General features: G+C 41.1%; 1 protein-coding gene across 1 annotated transcript in view; it reads left to right on the top strand.

Annotated features, from left to right (window-relative positions):
- The window catches only part of ptprn2 (protein tyrosine phosphatase receptor type N2), a 684,474-nt gene that overhangs the window by 642,541 nt on the left and 30,769 nt on the right, over positions 1–11,164 (top strand). Inside the window, exon 14 of the mRNA XM_048606124.1 lies at positions 8,283–8,360. Within this exon, the coding sequence (XP_048462081.1) occupies positions 8,283–8,360 (78 nt within the window). The remainder of the gene's footprint in view (positions 1–8,282; positions 8,361–11,164) is intronic.

The following is an 11,164-nucleotide window of genomic DNA, read 5'->3' as shown; positions in this document are numbered from 1 at the left end:
TCTGCTCCTATGATGCTGCTTGGCCTGCTGTGTTCATCCAGCCCTGCACCTTGTTGTCTCGGATTCTCCAGCATCTGCAGTTCCTACTATCTCTCTCAGAGTGCACTTATTTTTTAAACAATGGTCAGAAAAATTGCAACAAAACATCAGGCTGATTGCTTTGCTTCCTGGTGCACCTCAAACTCTTGATTTAATTTCATATTCATGTTAAACCAGTTTTGCTGCAGGTAATTCACATATACATGCCAAATAGCTGAGATATGTAAACGGGACAGAGGGTTGAGAAAATGCAGGTGTGCCTTATTTTACACTGAGGTTTTGTTTTATGGCGCGAAAAATTCCACGTCTGGACATGATTAGCAATCACTGAATTCTGAAAAGAGAGGAATGTACAGAGACAATGAACATTCTTTCAACGTCCCAATGACACCAAAGAGTTAAATAGTGATTCTTGTCTCCTGTAATAATTGTATATAAGATTTTTAGCTTGTCACCCCCATCCCGGACCTCGCTCTTAGCAGATGAGGTGAGATGAAAGTGACAGTCCTTGGAATCAAGGCCGTATTCAACCTAGTGTGGCATCATGGAGCCCCAGCAAAACTGGAATCAGTGGGAATCAGGAGGAAAACTCTCCGGTTGTTGGAGTTATACCTGGCGCATAGGAAGATTGTTGCGGTTCTTAGAGGTCGGTCATCTCAGCTCCAGGACATCTCTCCAGGAGTTCCTCAGGGTCATGTCCTAAACCCAACCATCTTTAGCTGCTTCATCAATGACCTTCCCTCCATCATAAGGTCAGAAGTGGGGATGTTCACTGATGATTGCACAATGTTTAGCACCATTCATGACTCCTCAGATACTGACCCAGTCCATGTTCAAATGCAACAAGGTCTGGACAATATCCAGGCTTGGGCTGACAGCTGGCAAGAAACATTGATGCCACGTAAATGCAAGGCAATGACCCCCATCTCCAATAAGGGATAACTTAACCAGTGCCCCTTGGCAGTCAACGGTGTTACCATCACTGGATCCCCCACTATCAACATCCTGAGGGTCACCATTGACCAGAAAATCAACTGGATTCACCACATAAACACAGTGGCTACAAGATCAGGCCAGAAGCTAGGAATACTGTGGCAAGTAACTCACATCCTGACTTCCCAAAGTCTGCCCACCGTCTACAAGGCATAAGTCAGGCATATGATGGAATACTCCCCACTTGCCTGGATGAGTGCAGCCCCAACAATACTCAAGAAGCTTGACACTATCCAAGACAAAGCAACCCACTTGATTGACTTCTCATCCACAGGCAACCATTCCCTCCACCACCGATGTTCAGAAGCCGCAGTGTGTACTCTCTCGAAGATGCCCTGCCAAAATTCCCTAGGATCCTTAGACAGCATGTTCCAAAGCCGTGACAGCTTCAATCTAGAAGGACTAGGGCTGCAGATACATGGGAACACCACCACCTTCAAGTTCCCCTCCAAGCCACTCACCATCATGACTTAGAAATATATCGCCGTTCCTTCACTATTGTTGGGTCAAAATCCAGGAATTTCCTGTTTACGGGTATTGTGGGTCTACCTACAGCACATAGACTGCAGAGGTTCATGAAGGTAGCTCACCTCTAACTTCTTAAAGGAAACGAGGGACGGGCAATAAATGCTGGCCAACCAGCAGCACCCACGTCCCAGAAGTGAATAAATTAAAAAATTGTTTAAGATTAATTTTAGACAGTTATAGCATATGATCCATTTTCTCTTCAAGTTCTTCTTTGCATTCTTCCAGTTCCACTTTGCTTCAGGAAAGTGAGCTGGGACAATCCTTCCGAACTGGTGTTCAGGGAGCTGCATTGCTGCTTCTGCATTCATCCCTGGAACGGGTTATGCAGTGTATTCTGCACTAGACACATGTGGTCCACTCTGCTTATTGACTGTGTGGAGGTGACAATCAGATACAGCAACCATTCACATCAGCTTGACTGGTCTGTCATTGTATTTTGACCTTGCCTACATTTGATTGGCACTGACTTAAAGGGATCTGCTCTTCCGTTCTGTCCCTTTAAGCAGGTTAATTTTGCAAAAAGAAAAGGCATCTGGTAGTGACTGATTTTATTTTAACTACTGTTAATCCAAACACTGTTTTGTGCAATGTTTATCTTACTTCCCGTTAATCTGGGACCTTTTCGTAGTCCAACAAAATTACAACATATGACAGTAATTCTTTACTGAAATCTCAAGAATTTAATCCTCACAATTCTTTTCAGTTGTGCAGTTACTATGGTGAATCGAAAGTTGTAATCCTGAACGAGTGATTGTTGGTTTTTCCAGTGGCATTTTGAAAGAAGTCTGGCTACACCTACATCATGGAAACTGCTGATTTGCATTAAATTCATAAAAAAAGGAAGACAGACAGAGAGAGGAAAAAAAAATTCATTGGCAGCTACATTCCCCAAGCCTGGAGAATCTTAATACAAGGTCTCATTTTAATTACGCTATGAAAAATTACAGCTCTGTACAAAAGGTTGTCATTAGGAATGTGTGGCATGTTGCTAGGATATTAGGAGAACGTGCTGTCTCCCTTTATGTTCCTTCCTTTTTCTGCATGCTGTAATTGCTGGCTGCGTACCATTCAAGTGACAATCAGATTGTGTGAGGAGCTTGTGACTTCTCTTTGTGTATTTTGCAGAGATTTACACTGGAAATCCGTTGTGTTACAGTCAGAACTTTAAGCCAAGTCGAAATTATCAGCTTGGCGCATATTATGTCAGCTGGTTCAGAGTTTGATAATGAAATGGACAACTGAGTGTGGATAGAATGAACATTGCAGAATGGAGTCTTTTATAAACTAACACTTATCCTGATCTTTTTTAGATATGTGAAGCAGGCACAAAAAATTGATTATTCATCTTTGTAAAGAATTGAAGCACATTTTCCTTGCTTGTGTTTTCTGCTTGCAGTTAATAGGCAATCTAAAAATGAAAAATATTCTTCTAATTCCCTTATGACTTCATCAGCTTGTATGACTATTAAAATGTGAATTTACTTTGGGGACCAATTCTTAGAGATTTGTCGGAATTTGTAGAAGTGGCTATCTGTTAGTTTTCATTTCCATTGTATCCTTTAACAGAATTAATATTCTGTTAATATTCTAATATTCTATATTCTAATTGCTGAGATTTTTATGACAGAGTCTGAAAGTCTGGGTGCCACATTAACCATATCTGATAGCGTCTTTCCAAAAAGATTTAATGGTTCAAAGCTTGAATGTCATACTGCAAGCTTGTGGTCAAATGTTCTACACTTGGCTGCTGAAAATACACTGTGCAGTGATAATACAGACAGAAGGCCAAAAGTAAAAATTAATTTCAGGATTAATTGCAATAATTTATCTTCCTTAAGGAAAGTTATAACATGCCAGGTCCTAGGTTCAACATCCTGCTGCCATTGAGCTGTGACAAATGTATTAGTTTGCACATTTATGACAACAATTTGCATTTATATAGCAGCTTTCACATCATAAAACTCTCAGAGCTCTTCAGAGAAGCATTATAAAATAATGTATGACACTGAGCCATATTTTACTCATATTCACAGAAGGAAATATGGGATCAAAGCACACAGAGACAGGTTTTAAGGAGTGTCTGAGAGCAGGAAGGTAAGATACAGAAGGAAATATTTAGGGATGGAAGTGGAGAGTTTAGAACCCTGGCAACTGAAGACATGACACTCATGACAGAATGATTAAAATTGGACCAGACTCAGAGGATTGCAAATGTCTCAAGAGGGGTGTGAGGCTCAAACAGACGATAGAAATGGGGAGGAATGCCTTTATAGAGGGATTTGGAGGCAAAGATGACTGTTTTAAAATCAATTTGTTGCTTAACCGGGGGCCAGTGAAGGTCAGAGAGCAAAGGAAAGATGGGTGAATGGGATTTAGTGTGAATCACAACATACAATGCAAATCTTTGGATGTCCTCAAGTTCACAGAGGGTAAAATGTGGGGAGGCAGCCAGGAATGAATTAGAATACTTGAATCTAAAGGTAAAAATGGCAATTGAAGGTTTTACCAGCAAATGATTAATCATAGAATCCCTACAGTGTGAAAGCAGGCCATTCAGCCCATTGCGTTCACATCAATCCTCCAAAGAGCATCCCCCTACTTTATCTCTATAACCATGCATTTCTCATGGTTAATCCATCTAACCTGGAAACCAGAGCACCTGGAGGAAACCCACACAGACAAGGGGAGAATGTGCAAACTCCACACAGTTGCCTGAGCCTGGAAATAAACCCGGGCCCTGGCGCTGTGAGGAAGCAGCGCTAACCACTGAGCCACCCTCACGATCCAGGGGTGTGGAATTGGATGATATTACAGTTGTGGAAATAGACATTCTTAGTGATAGCTCTTGAATGAGATTGGCGACTTATCTCAGGGTTAAATATGGCACAAGTAGGATGTATAGTTGGTTCTACTATGGATAACTGCCGGAGAGTCAGATGGAGTTGGTAACTAAGGAATAGAGTTTGTCACAGAGGCTTAGCTCTGCTCAGTATTAAGTTGGTGAAAATATCTACTGAGTTTGAGATCAGAATGGTGCAGAACTGCTGAGTTGAGGTAGAGTTGGATGTTCTTCGCATTATATGGAAACTGACGCATTCAGACAAGGTGAAGGCTTTGGCCAGGAGGCTCCTCAGAGTTTCTCCAACTCCTTCATGGAGTCTTGGCCAGTACAGAGACCCCCAGGTTGTGAATGGGTGCTGTTCTGGAGTCCATTCACAAGTCAATTTGTACACAAGTCGGAACAGAAGACAATATAAAATAGCCATTTGGGAGTCCAGGAAACATTTGTATGTCGGATCATTAAAATTACACCCCTGTTTGGGATCACGTTGGTCAAGTAAGTCAGATGGTCATAAATCAGGGACCCCTGTATATATTTTGTCACAGACAAATGAATTATATTTGCAAAGTAGGAGATATCCTGATGACATCCATTTCATAATGAAAGGCTCCTCCTGAACATCGGGGAAAGGATGTCAGGGAAATGGTCCCAGATACAGGAATGTGCTCTGCAAGAAGCATGGGATGAGCTGTGGCACTAAACAAAAAGGCAAGACAGTATTGCAGTGGAAATCCTGTTTGCTGGTAAACATTTGGTGTTATTAAGACAAGTCTTAATGTCTGTAAATAAAAAAGCAGTGAACCGGTGTAGTTTGCTTTACTCTATTATTTGGTATCAGGTCCTAGTATGGATTTTTAATATGATGTATTCGTCATTTGCTTGGTTTGTTGTTCAGCCACAGGCTAGGATGGAATTGAGCCCTTTTGTAATAAATGACTCTGACACAACAGGTAAGTTGGCAAGATGCTATGAAATTTTACATTGATTTTGTCAGCGAATCTGAGATTGTAGAGTGGAGGATGCATACTAGAATTGATTGATTGATTGATTGACTTGATTGATTTATTTATTGTCACATGTACCGAAATTCAGTGAAAAGCTTTGTTTACAAGCGGTACAGGTACATCATAGTGAGCAAAGGATGTACAGATTATAAAGACTTAGACAGAGGCATACAAGATACATTGCACAGGGCGTGCTAGGCAAGATCAATGTTAGCAAGATCAGCATTATTTAAGGCTAGAGAGTCCATTCATCAGTCTGATAACAGCCAGGAAGAAGCTGTTTCTGAACCTGCTTGTGCGTGTGTTCAGGCTTCTGTATCTTCTGCCTGAGGGAAGAGATTGTAGGAGGTCATTACCTGGCTGCGATGGGTTTTTGATGACATTGGCAGTCTTTCTGTGGCAGCGAACCGTGTAAATAGAGTCCATGGATGGAAGGTTGGCTTCTGCAATTGTCTGGGCTGTGCACACAACCTTCTGTAGTTTCACAACCTGGACAGATCAGTTGCCGTACCAGGCTGTTATGCACCCGGACTGTATGGATTCAATGGTGCATATGTAGAAGTTGGTGAGGGACTTTATGAATGTGCCAAATTTGCTGAGCCGCCTGAGGGAAAAGAGGCGTGGTTGTGCCTTCTTGACCATCGCATATGCATGGGAAGTCCAGGGCAGGTTGTCTGTTATCATCTCTCCGAGGAACTTAATGCTCTTCATCCTGTCAACCGCAGTCCTGTTGATGTAGATAGGGCATGTTCTCCTCCTTTTGAACACGCCCCCAGCTACATCTTCCTCAGGCAGCTCAGGAAATTTGGCATGTCCATAAGGTCCCTTACCACCTTCTACAGATGTACCATTGAAAGCATACTGCCCGGGTGCATAATGGCCTGGTATGGCAACTGCTCTGCCCAGCTCCGTAAGAAACTACAGAAGGTGGTGTGCACAGCCCAGACCCTCACAGAATCCAACCTTCCATCCATGGACTCCATTTACATGGCTCACTGCCACAGAAAGGCAGCCAACATCATCCAAGACCCATTGCACCCTGGTAATGACCTCCTACAATCTCTTCCCTCAGGCAGAAGTTACAGAAGCCTGAACATACGTATGAGCAGGTTCAGAAACAACTTCTTCCTGGCCATTATCAGACTGATGAATGGATCCTCTAGCCTCAAATCATGCTGATCTTGCTAACATTGATCTTGCCTAGCACATGCCCTGTGCAATGTAACCTGTATGCCTCTGTCGAAGTCTTTACGATCTGTACATGCTTTGCTTACTATGATGTGCCTTTACAGCTCACAAACAAAGTTATTCACTGGATTTTGGTACTTGTGACAATAAATAAACCGTGCAAATAAATCAATCAATCAATCAATCAATTCTAGTATGCATCCTCCACTCTACAGTCTTGGATTTGCTGACAAAACCCAATGTAAAATTTTAAAGCAATTGTTCTGCCATCAGGAGCATTACAGAAAGACTCAATATGCCAGTTGAAAGCTGAAAGCTCACATTTTGTCCCATTTACTAACTTGAATGAAAAGGTTGCACTGTTAAGTGCTTTCATTGCATACAATGCATGCATTGTTATCACCAAAATTAATAACCTTCTGGGTCTTTAAGTTGAACTTCTGATGCACAGATTTCTACATTGGGAAACAGAAGGTGCCGGATCTTTCACTGCTTCTGTTTCTGCTGTTGGCTACAATCCATTGCACTATTGCATTATATAGCTTGAATGCATATGTTTTATATGTATTTATAATATACATTTTTCTCATGTAGTTGTATGAATTGTATAGTTTAAAAGCATGACAAAAACCGCTGCAATAAATAATTAAGAAGCATCTCTGCCATCAATGGTAGGTGAACCTGACCTCCCCACTAGGCATGGTCTCATATCAATGTGTCCAGATTGTAACCCTGAAAAACTATCTTCTATAATGCAACTTGAGTTGTATCATGCTCCAATGATTAATAAATAATCCTATCAATAATCCGGAAAGGAATCCCGATTCAGCACTCTGATACTGCTGCATATTTTTTTGAATCATGTATCCCTAAGGAATACATCAGAGCTGCTTTTCCCATGTCCCCTGATTCTTAAATATGCATCCAATTAATTTTCTGATCTGCATCTCTCTTTCATTACTGACTATGGGACTCCTATCTCGCAGAATTTATTTTGCTCACAATGAGTGAGAAAAGCTTGAAAATGTGAACACATTTATAAGTGGGGGAATGCTGTTCGAAGTAGCAAACTGTTCTGCGTCCATCTTGGGTTGCACTGTTGTCTCTTAGTTGGCGAGATTTTGTCTTCAGCCCGTCTGCTGAGAAATGAGCGCGGCATCTGGCCTGACGCTTCAGTATGGTACTGATGGAGCAGTGTCCTGTCAGAGGTGCCATCCTTCAAAGAAGACATTTAGCCAAGGTCCTGTTTTACCTCTCAAGTGGCTGTGTCTCATTTGTATTTTGAAGAAAGAGCAGGCAAGTTTTACCTAGTCAATAGCTATTCCTCAACTAAAATAAAATACATAATCCAGTTATTATCTCATTGCTGTGCATAACCTGGTTGCTGCGGATTTTATATTACAACAGTGAATATCCTTGAGAAATATTTAATAGGTAGCATAATCCTTTGGGAAAGGTGGGAGTCCTGAAAGCGCCATTTAAGTGGAATTCATTTTTTTCCTTTCATTGCACATATATATAATTCCTTACTCTTCTTAATTTTTAACTCTGTTTTTTGGTGTTGAATTTAGCTTCCACAATAGTGATCAATTTGCCTGTGAACACGAGCGTGGATTGCAAATTTGAATGTGTTGAACTGTGATAAAACTTCCAGAATAACCCTAGACCTGTTATTTCTCTCCATCTAGATGGATCATGACCCTAGGAATCCTGCGTACATTGCTGCTCAAGGTCCCCTCCCTGCCACTGTTGCAGATTTCTGGCAGGTAAGAACATTGTCCATGCATTATTTATATCCCAGGGTAAAATTCGAAAGAGCTGAAGGAATGGGAACTCGGTAAAATGCTGCAGGTTCATGTTTTATCTGATATTTAACATTGGTTATAATTTCATTCATGATCATTGATTATGTTTTTATCTGCCTTTTGGCTTGAAGCTAAATCGCAAAACATTTGTGAAAGTTTTGATAAACACCTAGTTTTCTCCATGCGACAAGCCTCCGAGTTTCGTAAGTAACACATATGCCATTAAATTGAACATTCACACGCAAAATAAAACCTTTTTAAACTCTGCTTTGTTGGATGTCTGAAGTGGTCGAATGTGGAAAGAAATAGATACATGATACTTCAGTTCATAGTTCCAATCTGACATAGAGCAGCACACAAATGTGTTCTGGGGAAGGGTCACTGAACCCAAAATGTTAACTCTGATTTCTCTTCACAGATGTTGCCAGACCAGTTGAGCTTTTCCAACTTCTGTTTTTGTTTCTGATCAAACAAATGCAGTTATTTTCTTTGATACCAAAACGTCTCTTTTCTAATGTATAAAAATGCAAAAACAATCACATTTTCAGATTGTTCTGTGATGTAACCAAAGTTTTCTTCAAGAAAAGCTTGAAGCATTTACTAATTTGCTTATTTCTTGTAATCCAAAATTGTTGTTGATGTTTTTTGAGACATGGAATAGCTTATTTGATTTTACTCTTGCCAACATTAAAAGTAATGATTATTGAGATTGAGGGATGATACTTTTCTCCCTAGTCAAGTGTACAGAGTTGGGAAAATTCACAACTCCCCAAATTGGCAGGGGAGAAACATTCCAAAAACTTTGAATTTTCATTCCAGTGGGACTGAGAGGAAAGGAATCTGCGGTTGGGCATTCCCAGGAGTTGGAATTCGGCCACCCACACTGCTGGAAATGATTATCATTAAAATAATAAGGCCCTTTAGCCCTCATTCCTCACATCCCTTTCTCCCACGCACACTGTCCATGTCTAATCCATGCATCCTCATGCCCTCTATGCATCCCCCATGGCCCCTCATAGCCTCCATTTGAACCTTTGCACTCCTTATCGACGTCATAGTCTCCAAGGGAATTTAGTGCCAACCCATGACTACTATATCTCATTGTAGCCTCCATGCCTATTTAGTGCCAACTCATGCCAAACTATGCCCCCACTCATCACTCTTTTCCTTCACAGTCTCCACAATATCAATCTCAGGAGTCAAACAGAGATGAAATAAAATAAAGTTCTCAGTCTCTCTTACAGACATTATTATGTTACATTAAATAAATACTCATTGATAAAAGGCCGCTCAACAAATTCCTTCAAGTACTTAATCCTGTATAAAATCACCATTTACATTCTCAGCCACATCAGTTAATGATTCATAACCATGTGGAATTGTCAGTCATGCTGCACATACACGGCTCCCACTATGATAATGATATTTGTATTGTAGTTGAGTCATATAACGATAACCCTTGGGCATACGCCAACAAACAACTATTAAAAGGGCCAGCACTGATTTTTTTTTCATCTGAATGTCACAGCAAACTGTTTGTTTAAAAATTTATTGGGCGGGGTTTTAAACGATTTGATAACTTGACAGTTTGCCAAACATTATCCATCCTTTCCTTGCATTCATGTCTATTAATAACAATCCCATAGATTGGTACTCTTTAAAATGGTACCTGAATTCTCCAGAAAACTCCAGTAGGTTTAGTCTTTTTCATCAAAATTGTAAAACCCCTGAGTCATGTTTCAGAAGCCGGTCTGACCGTGTATCATGTACTCATGATAACATCATGTGGAAATCATGTACTCCCTCCTGAAGGAAGGTCAGTGTGCCCCTGGTGAACGAAAGAAACCTTTCAAAGGTCACATCAAGACCAACCTCAAGAAATTCCATATCAACATCAAAAACTGAGAGGATATGGCTGCAATCCGGAATTACTGAAGGAACATTATCCAGCAGGGATCTATACTCGATGAAAATGATCTTCACCGAGCCGCTGAACAGAAGCAACTCTTGCACAAGGAGAGACAGAACATCAGGAAGGCCCACCCACCACCACCTCCAACCGACCGTTACCGCCCACCGATGACCACAATGCAATAAAATCTGTGGATCCCAGAGTGGCTTCTTCAGCCATCTGAAGATAGCCGCCCTTATGGAAGACAATCATACTCGACCCGAGTGATTGCTGATAGATAGATGCCGGTCTGAAAAATTGCTTCTGATTGAAGACAGTTCCACTCTCAAATGTGTGTCTGCCTCCATGGTCTGCAGGCATGTGCCCACCTCCGACTCCCCATCAACAGATCCCTCATGAACATGGGGAGTGCCAGGTTCCAGGGCAAGACTTCCAGAACTGGGGCTACCGTCCCATTGGGTTAAAGCACAGAACCCTTTCTTCTACTCAGAAAGTACAGCCTTAATGAATAAATTGTTACTCATTTCTCTTGGTAAATAAGTATACCTTTAGCGCTTCCTTCTCCACATTTTGCTGCAGAACTCAGAAAGGGCAGTGTCTGTCGATGGTGCTGGGAGCATCAGTTTATGTAACTCATTGAATAAAGTTGGTGTGTTCTGATTTAACACATCAGTGCACTGCACTGACCATGAACTCCATCACCCTTGCCATGAGTACTTTGTATGCAGATCTCAATAATTAGAATGGAATTTGCATTTTATGTAATTTGCTCATTGGCCTGATGTAGCAAATTAACTGAGTGAAAGAGGATATTTCATACTAACTTTAAATAAAATGCAGCTCCTCCAGGCAA

The sequence above is a fragment of the Rhincodon typus genome, chromosome 2 (genome assembly GCF_021869965.1).
Source record: "Rhincodon typus isolate 14 chromosome 2, sRhiTyp1.1, whole genome shotgun sequence".
NCBI lineage: Eukaryota > Metazoa > Chordata > Chondrichthyes > Orectolobiformes > Rhincodontidae > Rhincodon > Rhincodon typus.
Note: the sequence above shows the minus strand (reverse complement) of the source record. Positions and strands in the feature narration are given on the sequence as shown.